Raw genomic sequence first — 11,352 nt, 5'->3', positions numbered from 1 at the left:
GTATTTGTTAAGCGCTTACTATGTGCAGAGCACTGTTCTAAGCGCTGGGGGAGATACAGGGTAATCAGGTTGTCCCATGTGAGACTCACAGTTAATCCCCATTTTACAGATGAGGTAACTGAGGCACAGAGAAGCTAAGTGACTTGCCCACAGTCACACAGCTGACAAGTGGCAGATCCGGGATTCGAACTCATGACCTCTGACTCCCAAGCCCGTGCTCTTTCCACTGAGCTATGCTGCTCCTCTACTGTTGTGTACTCTATCAAGCACTTAGTACAGTGTTCTGCACACAGTAAGGACTAAATAAATACAAGTGAATGAGTGAATGACATTGATTGGGTCCCATCTGATTACCTTGTATAAGAATAATAATATAAATGATGGTATTTGTTAAGAGCTTACTATGTGCCAGGCACTGTACTAAGCGCTGGAAAGTATACAAGCAAATCAAGTTGGACACAGTCCCTGACCCAGGTGGGGTTCACAGCCTCAATCCCCATTTTACAGATGAGGTAACTGAGGCTCAGAGAAGTGAAACAACTTGGCCAAGATCACGCAACAGACAAGTGGCAAAGCTGGAAATAGAACCCATGATCTTCTGACCCTCAGGCCCATGCTCTAACCACTAGACCCTGCTGCTTCTCTATCTACCCCATCACTTAGAACAGTGCTTGGCACAAAGTAAGCACTTAACAAATACCACAAAAACAATAAAACAAACCCTGCCGGGCACATGTTGGCCCAGGATTCAACTGTTAAGGACAAAGGTCAAAGGAGCCATCGGGATTCCCCCCTCACAACCTCTCAGGGTCACACATGCACGCACATGCGCGCACACATACACACAAACACACACACACACCCTCTCTCTGTCGGGCACACATTGGCCCAGCATTTAATTAAGAACAAGGGTCAAAGGAGCCATTGGGATCCCCCACCACATCCCCCCCTCCCCACACCCCCACTCTACTGGGAAGATCGGGGAGTCTCTGTTTCCTGGGTTCTGTTTTCTCCGCCAGCCGGACACCTGCTGGATCCCATCAGCAGAACTGAAAGGACCAAAGGTGCTGGTCAGTGGTCAACCGGGTCCCCTGGATATCCGCTCTGGGCCACCTGGGGCCTTGGGGGGGACAGGGGAATAGGGGAGGGAATCAAGGACAGAGGGTAGGGGAAGCAGGGAACGGGAGCGTGAGAGCACGGGAGCAGGTAATGGGGGGCAAGGGACGGAGGGGACGGGGGGATGAGGGGACGCCCGGACCTTCCAGCGGTTCCCACACTCGTTGCACAGGACGAAGGTCGTCATGGGTTCATCAGCGCTGCGGGTTTGGACCTGCCCAAGACCCAGAGGGGAAACAAAACCCAATTATGGACGATGGGACTCAGGAAGGGTCAACCCGATCAGCCTCCGCCTCTTGGCCAGGCCCCTGGCCTCCCCCCGCCACCCACCTGGTTGTAGGTGCAGTTCTTCTTCTTGCACTTGCTGCACTGGAAGAGGTCGGTGGTGGTGCCACCCGTCTTGGCCATCTGGTGCTCACGGATGGCCTCCAGGGTCATGGCGTTTCTTAGTTCCTTGAGCTCATCGCTGGCCATCTCCTGCTGGGAAGGGAGCGGCTGAGCCCTGGCTACGGGACCAGTCGACAGCCCGGGATGGACACAGAGGCACGGATGTCCGACCCCTCAACCGCCACTACCCGCGACCAATGCTGCCTCAGGACCCAGGATGGACACTCGGCCCCTGGTCCATCTGCCCCGCTCGGGGCACACTGTCATTTCTGGCCCCAGGTTCCCGCAAGGACAGGCCTACGTGGCCCCTCGCGCTGCTCCAGAGACCACCGTCCCCCCGCCAAATCCCCACCGATTCCAGACCGTGGCCGGCACCGGGCCCCACCTCCGCCGTCATCCTGGCAATGCGGCTGGCGGCGATGCCCCCGCAGAGCACGCTGCGCCGCAGGGCCGGGTTGCGCGGGTCCCGGAGGTTACTGATGCGGCTGCGCACGCGGTTTCGGTACTTCATGTCCGTGCTCTTCAGCTCCTGGTAGATATGTGGCATCGCTCGCACCGTCAAGGAGCAGCACCGGGGGTGAGGCGGGGGCGGTAACATGGCTGGGAGGCCGAGCTCTAAGCCGAAACTGTGCCATCCTCACCGAGCACACTCCCCTCCTCCCCTCTGAGGACCAACAAAGCCCTGCTCTGCAGAGCAACTTGGCGATGGGTCCTGGGGATGGGTCCCTAACGAGACGGGGATTTCGGAGGACAAAGAATCCTGGGGACACAGAGAAGCGGTGGGACCTAGTGGATTGAACCCGAGCCTGGGAGTCAGAAGGACCTGGGTTTTAATCCCGGCTCCGCCACCTGTCTGGAGTGTGACCTTGGGCAAGTCACTTCTCTGTGCCTCAGTCCCCTCATCTGTAAAATGGAAATTAAGACTGAGCCCCACGTGGGACGGGGACTATGTCTGACTCAATTAGCCTCCATCTACCGCAGCACCTGGTACAGTGGCAGGTGCATAGGAAGTGTTTAAATACCATTAAAAACACACACACAAAACACACAAAAACAGCAGAGAGGGTGAACAGGACAATGCTCGACCAAAGGATATGGTCTTCAATCTCTGATGCCAGCTGCTCACAGTTGACCCCGAACTCCTTGTAGTCACCTGCACCACGGAGCCCACCATCAGCATCTTAGACCAGGGGTGGGGGGCAGACAGCACCGGCCCGGTGCCCCCAACTACCCAGCCCTTCTCCCCGCCCAGCCAGTGCCCCCCCGCCCAACCTTTGCCCGCCCGGGCCTGTGGCCTCTCACCGTCCACCTTGAGGACGGCCGCCAGCATCTCCACACACTTGTCCCTGACGGAGTCACCCGTGAGGTAACAGGGAGCCAGGAGGCATCCGGCGGAGCCCAGCGAGGGGGACGGCATGGGGGAGGTGGGTGATGTTGGAGGTGAGGGGCTCTGCGGGATCTCCACCTTGGCTTTGCCGCCGTTGTCTCTGAGGGAAGCAGGGGGGTGAGACCCTCACCGGCAGGGTCGGCTGGGCAGGGCAGACAGAGCTGGGTAGGTTTGGGAACCAGGCTGGGGGCGAGGTGCTTATTGTAGGGTCCTCAGATCCAGTGACCCATTTCAGAAAGTCCCCCAACTCCGGCCTCCCAGTCCCCGCCGCAATCGGAATAATAATAATTGTGGTATTTGTTAAGCCTTACTATGTGCCAGGCACTGTACTGAGCGCTGGAGTAGGTACAAGGTAATTGGATTGCAGACAGTCCCTGTCCCACATTGAACTCACAGTCTTAATCCCCACTGTACAGATGAGGTCACCGAGGCCCAGAGGAGTGAAGGGACTTGCCCAACATCACACAGCAGACTGGTGGCGGAGGCGGAATTAGAAGCCAGGTCCTTCTGACTCCCAGGCCCGAGCTCTAGCCATCAGGCCACGGGGCTTCCCGGATCCCATCCCGGCCCTTCCCCCATGTCCGCCCCCAGGCTTCGCGTGGATACCTGTCCCCCGGGGGTCGCCGCGAGGATGGGGCGCTGCAGGGGGGGGTCGACGGCGAAGTGGAGCCTGCAGACTCTCTCCTGAGAAAAAAACTCTTCACTATTGGCTTCAAAGCTCTCCCATCCCCTTGCCCCCTCCTACCTCACCTCCCTTCTCTCCTTCTCCAACCCAGCCGGCACACTCCACTCCTCTGCTGCCGCTAACTCCTCACTGGGCCTCGTTTTCACCTGTCCCAGGTCCTACCTCTGGCCTGGAACACCCTCCCTCCCCACGTCCGCCAATTACACTTCCCCCCCTTCAAAGCCCTCCTGAAGGCTCACCTCCCCCAGGAGGCCTTCCCTGCTAAGCTCCCCTTTTCCTCAGCTCCCCCACCCCTCCGCGTCACCCCGACTCTCTCCCTTTGCTCTAACCCCCTCCCCACAGACTTGTGTATATAAGTACATATCTATAATTCTAGTTATTTACATTAATGCCTATTTACTTGTTTTGATGTGCATATATATCTCTAATTCTATTTATTTATATCGTTGCTATTGATGCCTATTTACTTGCTTTGATGCCCGCCTCCCCCCTTCTAGACCGTGAGCCCGTTGGGCAGGGATTGTCTCTATCTCTTGCCAAATTGTACTTTCCAAGCGTTTAGTACAGTGCCCTGCACACAGTAAGCGCTCAGTAAATACGAGAGAATTAGTGTTTATTCATATCGATGCTATTGATGCCTGTTTACTTGTTTTGCTGTCTGTCTCCCCCCTTCTAGACCGTGAGCCCGTTGTTGGGCAGGGATTGTCTCTATCTGTTGTCCAGTTGTACTTTCCAAGCGCTTAGTCCTGTGCCCTACACGGTGAGTGCTCGATAAATACGACGGAATGAGTGTTTATTCATATCAACGCTATTGATGCCTGTTTACTTGTTCATTCCAAGCGCTTAGTACAGTGCTCTGCACATAGTAAGCGCTCAATAAATAAATACTATTGAATACTTGTCTTGCCGTCTGTCTCCCCCCTTATAGACCATGAGCCCGTTGGGCAGGGATTGTCTCTATCTCTTCCCGAACTGTACTTTCCAAGCGCTTAGTCCAGTGGCCTGCACACAGTAAGCGCTCAATAAATACGACAGAATGAATGAATGGAGAAGGGGCGTGGCCTGGTTTGGGGGCGTGGCCTCAGCCCCGCTGGCCCCGCCCCCTCGATCGGCCTCACCTGTGCCGGGGGGTGACCCCGGAGCGCCCCCTGTCGTCCCCAGCGGGAGCGGTCGCAGCTGCGCCTGGTCTGTGGCCAGAGGGAGCCGCATGGCCTTTGGCTTTCTTCTCTTTCTCCCCGGACGCTTCTTTGTCCCGGTGCGGGGTCCCTGAGGAATCTGGACGAAAGGACCGACCGTCAGTGACTGCCAAGGCCCCGCCCCGACGTCCCTCTGTGTGGCAGGCCGCAGGCCCGAGCCCGCCCTCCGGCCAGCAGCTCAACCTCAAACTCCTCAACCACCTATGCCACCACAGGATTTCCCCCAACACCGGGAAGTTCTTCCTGACTACTGACATCCAACCCTCTGTGGACTAACTGGCCCGCCCCACCCCCCTGAGGTTCGAGTCGGGGGTCTTTCGGGTGGAGGTCCCCACGAGGGTGTCAGAAAATGGGGCTGGGAGCGGGAAGCGGGGGGCCTCGGAGGAGAACCTCACCCAGAGCCAGAGACGATGTTAGAGGGCTGTGGCTGGGTGTGCATGAATGGACGTGTGTGCCTATGAGAGGTGGATGTGTTTGTGTGGGTGTGGGGGGCGGGGAGAGCACGCACGCACCCACATGGGTGGGCATGTGTGCATACACGAGGATATGGGTGCCTGGGTTTGGAGATCCAAGCACCCGCGGACGGGGACTCTGCCGGGAAATGGCCCACCGGGGCAGCCTCTCACCCAGGAGTCGTTTCCAGTTTTTGATGAGGACTTTAGCGAGCGCCACCACCTGCTGGTCCGGGCAGCGTTTGCGGACGGCATTGACGGCCACCCCGATCCTGGTGGTCTGCGTGGGGCAGAGAGGGAGAGGCAGTGCCCATGCCCTCGGCCCCTTCCCCGAGCTGCTCGGGCAGCCCGTGGGTTTGAGCCGGGGCCCCGGTCCACCCCATCCCGCATGGTGCCCCAGGTACAGTAACTGCCCACCTGGCTGGGTGGAGTGGTGCTCCTTTGTGGCCTACACTGGGCTTCCTCCTGCCCCACCGTGCCCCCCCCCTCAGCTCCGCCCTGCCCATCTTCCAAGCCCCATCGTGTCCTTCGCCAACCCCCAGCCCCACCCCTTTCATCCTACAAGCCTCATCATATCCCCCACTGCCCTCTGTGCCAGATGTGCCCACCTGCAGCAGCTGGATGGTCATCGTGCAGCTGCTCAGCTCCTTCAGCAGCTCCAGTGCCCCTTCCTGCCAGAGACAACAAGTCAATCAATCTTGATGTTTATCGAGTGCTTACTGGGTGCAGAACACTGTACTAAGTGCTTAAGCCCTCTGCTGATCCCTGGCCCTCGCCTGCTTTCAGAACCCATGTCATCTATCTCCCCGTTTCCAAAGGCTCTCAGGCCTCCATCGTCCTGAAGTAGTGTGGTCTAGTAGAAAGAGCCTGAACCTGGGAGTCAGGACATGGGTTCTAATCCTGGCTCTGCCACATGTCTGCTTGTGACCTTGGACAAGTGGCTTCACTTCTCTGTGCCTCAGTTACCTCATCTGTAAAATGGGAACTAAGACTGTGAGCCCCATGTGGAGCAGGGACTGGGTCCAGCTTAACTTTCATTCATTCATTCATTCATTCAATTCAATAGTATTTATTGAGCGCTTACTATGTGCAGAGCACTGTACTAAGCGCTTGGGATGAACAAGTCGGCAACAGATAGAGACAGTCCCTGCCGTTTGACGGGCTTACAGTCTAATCGGGGGAGACGGACAGACAAGAACAATGGCACTAAACAGCATCGAGGGGAAGAACATCTCGTAAAAACCGATGGCAACTAAATAGAATCAAGGCGATGTACAATTCATTAACAAAATAAATGGGGTAACGAAAATATATACAGTTGAGCGGACAAGTACGGTGCCGTGGGGATGGGAAGGGAGAGGTGGAGGAGCAGAGGGAAAAGGGGAAAATGAGGCTTTAGCTGCGGAGAGGTAAAGGGGGGATGCAGAGGGAGTTAGAGGGGAAGAGGAGCTCAGTCTGGGAACGCCTCTTGGAGGAGGTGATTTTTAAGTAAGGTTTTGAAGAGGGAAAGAGAATCAGTTTGGCGGAGGTGAGGAGGGAGGGCGTTCCAGGACGCGGGAAGACGTGACCCGGGGGTCGACGGCGGGATAGGCGAGACCGAGGACGGCGAGGAGGTGGGCGGCAGAGGAGCGGAGCGTGCGGGGTGGGCGGTAGAAAGAGAGAAGGAGGAGAGGTAGGAAGGGGCAAGGTGATGGAGAGCCTTGAAGCCTAGAGTGAGGAGTTTTTGTTTGGAGGCGGAGGTCGATAGGCAACCACTGGAGTTGTTTAAGAAGGGGAGTGACATGCCCAGATCGTTTCTGCAGGAAGATGAGCCGGGCAGCGGAGTGAAGAATAGACCGGAGCGGGGCGAGAGAGGAGGAAGGGAGGTCAGAGAGAAGGCTGACACAGTAGTCTAGCCGGGATATAACGAGATATAACTTCTATCTACCCCAGTTACTGGCTGGCTGAGAGGGCTGTGGGCTGCATGGGGAGGGAAGAGAGGGGAATCAATCAATGAATGGCATTTATTGAGTGCTTACTGTGTGCAGAACACTGGAGTAATTACTTGGGAGAGTACAATAGAATATGTGGACATGCTCCCTGCCCTCAATGAGTTTACAGTCTAGTGGGGAGATGACACTAAAATTGCAGGTATGGGAAGCAACAGAATATCAGACTATGTACAAAATTAATGATAACAATGATAGTAATAATAATAATAATGATATCTGCCTTTTCCTCTTCATCGAAACTGCAACCATGTTGATTCAAGCACTTATCCTACTCATCTCTGACTACTGCATCTTCCTCCTTACTGACTTCCCTGCTTCCTATCCCTCCCTACTCCAGTCCTGACTTCACTCCCCACTCCTCAGTGCAGGGTAACAACTGCTTGGGAGAGTACGATATAACAGAGTTGGCAGATGTTCCCTTCCCGGGACAAGCTTACACAGTCTAGAGGACGAGACAAACCGAGACCAAGAATTAGAACTCAGGTCCTCTGATTTTCAAGCCCTGGTCTTTCCACTAGATCATGCAGCTTCTCCATTGTTAAGGATAAAATGCTTAGGGAGGTACAGATTTAAACAGCATTTGTTAAGTACCAAACACTGTACTAAGCACTGGGGTAGATGCAAGATAATTGGGCTGGACAAAGTTCCTCTCCCACATAGGGCTCACAGTCTTAATCCCCATTTTACAGATGAGGACACTGAGGCACAGGGAAGTTAAGTGACTTGCCCAACGCCACCCAGCAGACAAGTGGCAGAGCCGGATTTAGAACCCAGGTCCTCTGACTCTCAGGACGGTGTTCTTTCCACACTGCTCTTGCATAGCGCATTAAAGTGCATAGATGACGCAGAAAGGAGGGAATATAGAATGGAGGAATGAGTGATTAGTCAGGGAAAGCTTCCTGGAGGTGGTAGTCTCGGAAGAGAGGAAGAAAGGTTTGAAAGGGGAAGCGGGACAAACAGGGAGAGGAGAAAGAGGATTTGGAGGGGGGAGAGCAGCAAAAGGGGAGGAGCAGGGAAGGACGCCCTTTTTTCATGCAGGACTGGTTAGGCTGGGGGTTTCTAATCTCTCATTACGCCACCCTATTTTCCCACCGGGCTCTGTCATCTCTGCGCTTGAGCCTGTACCCCCTAGGTACTCACCCCACCCCCACAACACTTATATACTTATCTTTCTATTACCTGTAATTTATTTTAATGTCTGCCTCTCCAGCTAGAGTGTCTTTAAGGCCAGGGATGAGTTTACCAACTTGAGACGCTGTACTTAGTACAGTGCTCTGCACAAAACAGACGTTCAGTAAATACCACGGATTGACTGGACCTTATTCTCTTCAATCAAATTTAGGGAGTGCTTACTGTGTGCAGAGCATTGCTCTAAGTGTGAGGGAGAATACAAGTACAACAGAGTTGGTAAGACAGGTTCCTTGCCCACGACGAGCTTACAGTCTACAGGGGGAGACAGACATTAATATAAACGAAGAAATCACAGATATGTACATAAGTGCTGTGGGGCTGAGGGAAGGGATAATAAAGGGTGCAAGAGCTAAGCGGAAGGGAGTGGGAGAAGATGAGGGCCTAGTCGGGGAAGACCTCTTGGAGGACATGTGCTGTTAACAAGACTTTGAAGGTGGGGAGAGTGATCGGTTATGAAGAGGGAGGGCGTTCCGGGCTGAGGCAGGACGTGAGCGAGGGGTCGGTGGCGAGCTAGCTGGGATCGAGATGATACAGTGAGTAGATTGGCATTAGAGGAGGGAAGTGTTCAGATTGGGTTGCAGTAGAAAATCAGGGAGGTAAGATAAGAGGGGGAAAGGTGATTGAGTAGTTTAAAACCGAAGGTAAGGAGTTTCTGTTGGACAAGGAGGTGGATGGGCTGCCCCCGGAGGCTCTTGAGGCCTGGGGAAACGTGGACTGAACAGTTTTGTGGAAAAATGATCTGGGAGCGGAGTGAAGTATGGACTGGAGAGGGGAGAGACAGGAGGCAGGGAGGTCACCGAGGAGGCTGACACAAATCAAGGCGAGATAAGGTAACTACTCAGATCAACGTGGTAGCAGTTTTGGATGGCAAGAAAGGAGGGATTTTAGCCACGCTGGTGAAGGTAGAAGAGGCAGGATACGTTTGAAGCCCATGGGAGCGAGTGACTCCTCCAAGAGAGTGAGTGCAGGTGGAGAACAGAAACAGGGAGCCAGAACTGAGGTCTTAGGAACGCGAAGCGTGGAAAGTGCACGAGAAGCAGCGTGGCCCGGTGAACTAGCACAGGCCTGGGACTCGGCGGAGGCTGAGTTTCTAACACCGGGTCTACCACTTGCCTGCTTGTGTGACCTTGGGCAAGTCGCCTAACTTCTCTGACGCCTCAGTTTCCCTCATCTGCCACAAATGGGGATTCAATTCCTGTTCTCCCTCCTACTTAGACTGTGAGTCCCATGTGGGACCTGATTACTTCTGTACCTACCCCGGTGCTTAGTACAGGGCTTGGCCCCCAGTAAAAGCTTAACGTGGGCTTCCAACTATAGCAGATAGGTGCACGCGATGGGTGTGGGTTTGGGCACGGACCTCGGCCACCTCTGGCCTTGTGCAGCCGGATCACCCTCCCTGCCTGCCACGTGGTGGTTTAATGCCCCGCAGGCCCGTGCCAGCTGCTCGAGTGGGGGCGGGAGGCGGAGCGGCTGGCGGTGCTCTAGTGCTGGAGGTGGAGTCCTGGCTTGGCTCTGCCAGCTGGGAGACGTGACCTTGGGCAGCTTCGGCCGCCTCCCCCGGACCCCTAAGGGTGGAGGCTGGACGGAGCCCGCTGGGGCCTGGGTTGGGAGCATCCCGCAGCGGTCTGAGAGTGGGGATAGCCCCGGTGGAGGTCCCAGCGCCCGCCCACCCACGGTGGACTTAGGGGACCCCAAGGGGGGGCAATCCCCAGCTGCCTGTTGCGTGGAAACGGTTTAGGGCCTGGACGGCCGTGTAAGGCGAAGCGCCCGCAGCCTTAACCCCGCAACCCACCTCCCCGAGGCTGCCCGGCCCCAGCAGGGGGAGGGGGCTGGGGGCGGGGCCAGGGGCAAGGAGCCTATCCCAGGGCGACCCCCCACCCACCTCCACCACCCCCGCTTCTAGGCCAGCCCCTCCCCCACCCCTCTCCTCCCTCCACCCCTCCCCTCCCTCTGCTCTAAATGTGGTTGGGCCCGGGCCCGGTGCAGGAGGGCCGGATCACGGGAAAGTCAAAGATGGCCAACTCTCGGGCCGTCCGGGTCCCGCCCAGGGAACCTTCGGCCCCGGGAGGGCCCCCGCCCCTCGCCCCCCGCCCCAATCCCCCTGGGCCGCCCCGCGGGCTATGGGGGGTAAGAGGGTGGGCCCGGGGGTCGCGGCCCGGCCCAGGCCGCTCCGCACCAACCGTCGGGGAATACCCCAGCGGCGAAGCTTGCGTGGGCCGTGTCCGTGTCCCCCGTGGCCGTGCCCCCCGTGTCCCCCGCCCGCTGCCCGCCTCTCACCGCGCTGTCCCCGGACACCATCTTCTCCAGCTTCTTGGCGATCCGCAGCAACTCCTCTTGGCGGCCCATGGCTGGGGGCTCTGCGGACTCGGGGGTCCGGGGGGGGTCGGGGGCCGGAGTCCGGGGGGCGGAGTCCGTTTGCCGTCCGGCGGGGGGCGGGGCCGGTACCGGTGGGTCCGTCCTTCCGTCCCTCCCTCCGTGGGCGTTGCAACGCGAGGCGAAGGGGGCGGGGGACCCCCCGGAACCGCTGGTTTTGTCCCCGCGCTTACACACACACACACACACACACACACACACACTCGTGCACAAACTCACACACACACACACATACACGCAGCGTGGCTCAATGGAAAGAGCCCGGGCTTGGGAGTCAGAGGTCATGGGTTCGAATTCCCGGCTCCGCCACTTGTCAGTTGGGTGACTGTGGGCCAGTCACTTCACTTCTCTGGGCCCCAGTTACACCTGTAAAATGTACAGATGTACATTTACAATTATATCTGTGAAATGGGGATTAACTGTGAGCCTCAGGTGGGACTACCTGATTATCCTGTATCTACTCCAGTGCTTATACCAGTGCTCGGCTCATAGTAAGCGCTTAACAAATACCAACATTATTATTATTATTAACTCACTCGCACACACTCTCACACACACACAAACTCACTCTCAT

The 11,352-nt window shown here is 56.5% G+C and overlaps 1 protein-coding gene across 2 annotated transcripts; it reads right to left on the bottom strand.

The window, feature by feature from the left end:
* Nucleotides 1-866: 866 nt before the first annotated feature.
* TCEA3 (transcription elongation factor A3) lies at nt 867-10,818 on the bottom strand. Of its 2 annotated transcripts, XM_029080212.2 has the most exons (11): nt 10,683-10,818; nt 5,832-5,894; nt 5,398-5,503; nt 4,694-4,850; nt 3,497-3,574; nt 2,806-2,990; nt 2,600-2,656; nt 1,889-2,043; nt 1,447-1,593; nt 1,259-1,330; nt 867-1,049 (listed from the first exon to the last, which is right to left on the bottom strand). In XM_029080212.2, the coding sequence occupies exons 1-11, from the start codon at nt 10,749-10,751 to the stop codon at nt 1,041-1,043; spliced, it is 1,098 nt and encodes a 365-aa protein (XP_028936045.1). In that variant the 5' UTR covers nt 10,752-10,818; the 3' UTR covers nt 867-1,040. The 2 variants fall into 2 exon arrangements, with proteins under 2 accessions (XP_028936045.1, XP_028936046.1); XM_029080213.2 differs by lacking the exon at nt 3,497-3,574 and having other exon boundaries at nt 10,683-10,816.
* Nucleotides 10,819-11,352: the final 534 nt, after the last annotated feature.

This window comes from Ornithorhynchus anatinus, chromosome 16 (assembly GCF_004115215.2).
Source record: "Ornithorhynchus anatinus isolate Pmale09 chromosome 16, mOrnAna1.pri.v4, whole genome shotgun sequence".
NCBI lineage: Eukaryota > Metazoa > Chordata > Mammalia > Monotremata > Ornithorhynchidae > Ornithorhynchus > Ornithorhynchus anatinus.
The sequence above is the reverse complement of the archived record's forward strand: the minus strand, read 5'-3'. Positions and strand labels throughout refer to the sequence as shown.

Bases quoted from the DNA above. Each gene is read 5' to 3' on its own strand.
- TCEA3 (XM_029080212.2), bottom strand. From the start codon at position 10,751: ATGGGCCGCCAAGAGGAGTTGCTGCGGATCGCCAAGAAGCTGGAGAAG. The intron at 5,895-10,682 runs GTGAGAGGCGGG...TGTCTCTGGCAG, and splicing joins TGGTGTCCGGGGACAGCGCG to GAAGGGGCACTGGAGCTGCT. The intron at 2,657-2,805 runs GTGAGAGGCCAC...TCCGTGGTGCAG, and splicing joins GGCCGTCCTCAAGGTGGACG to GTGACTACAAGGAGTTCGGG.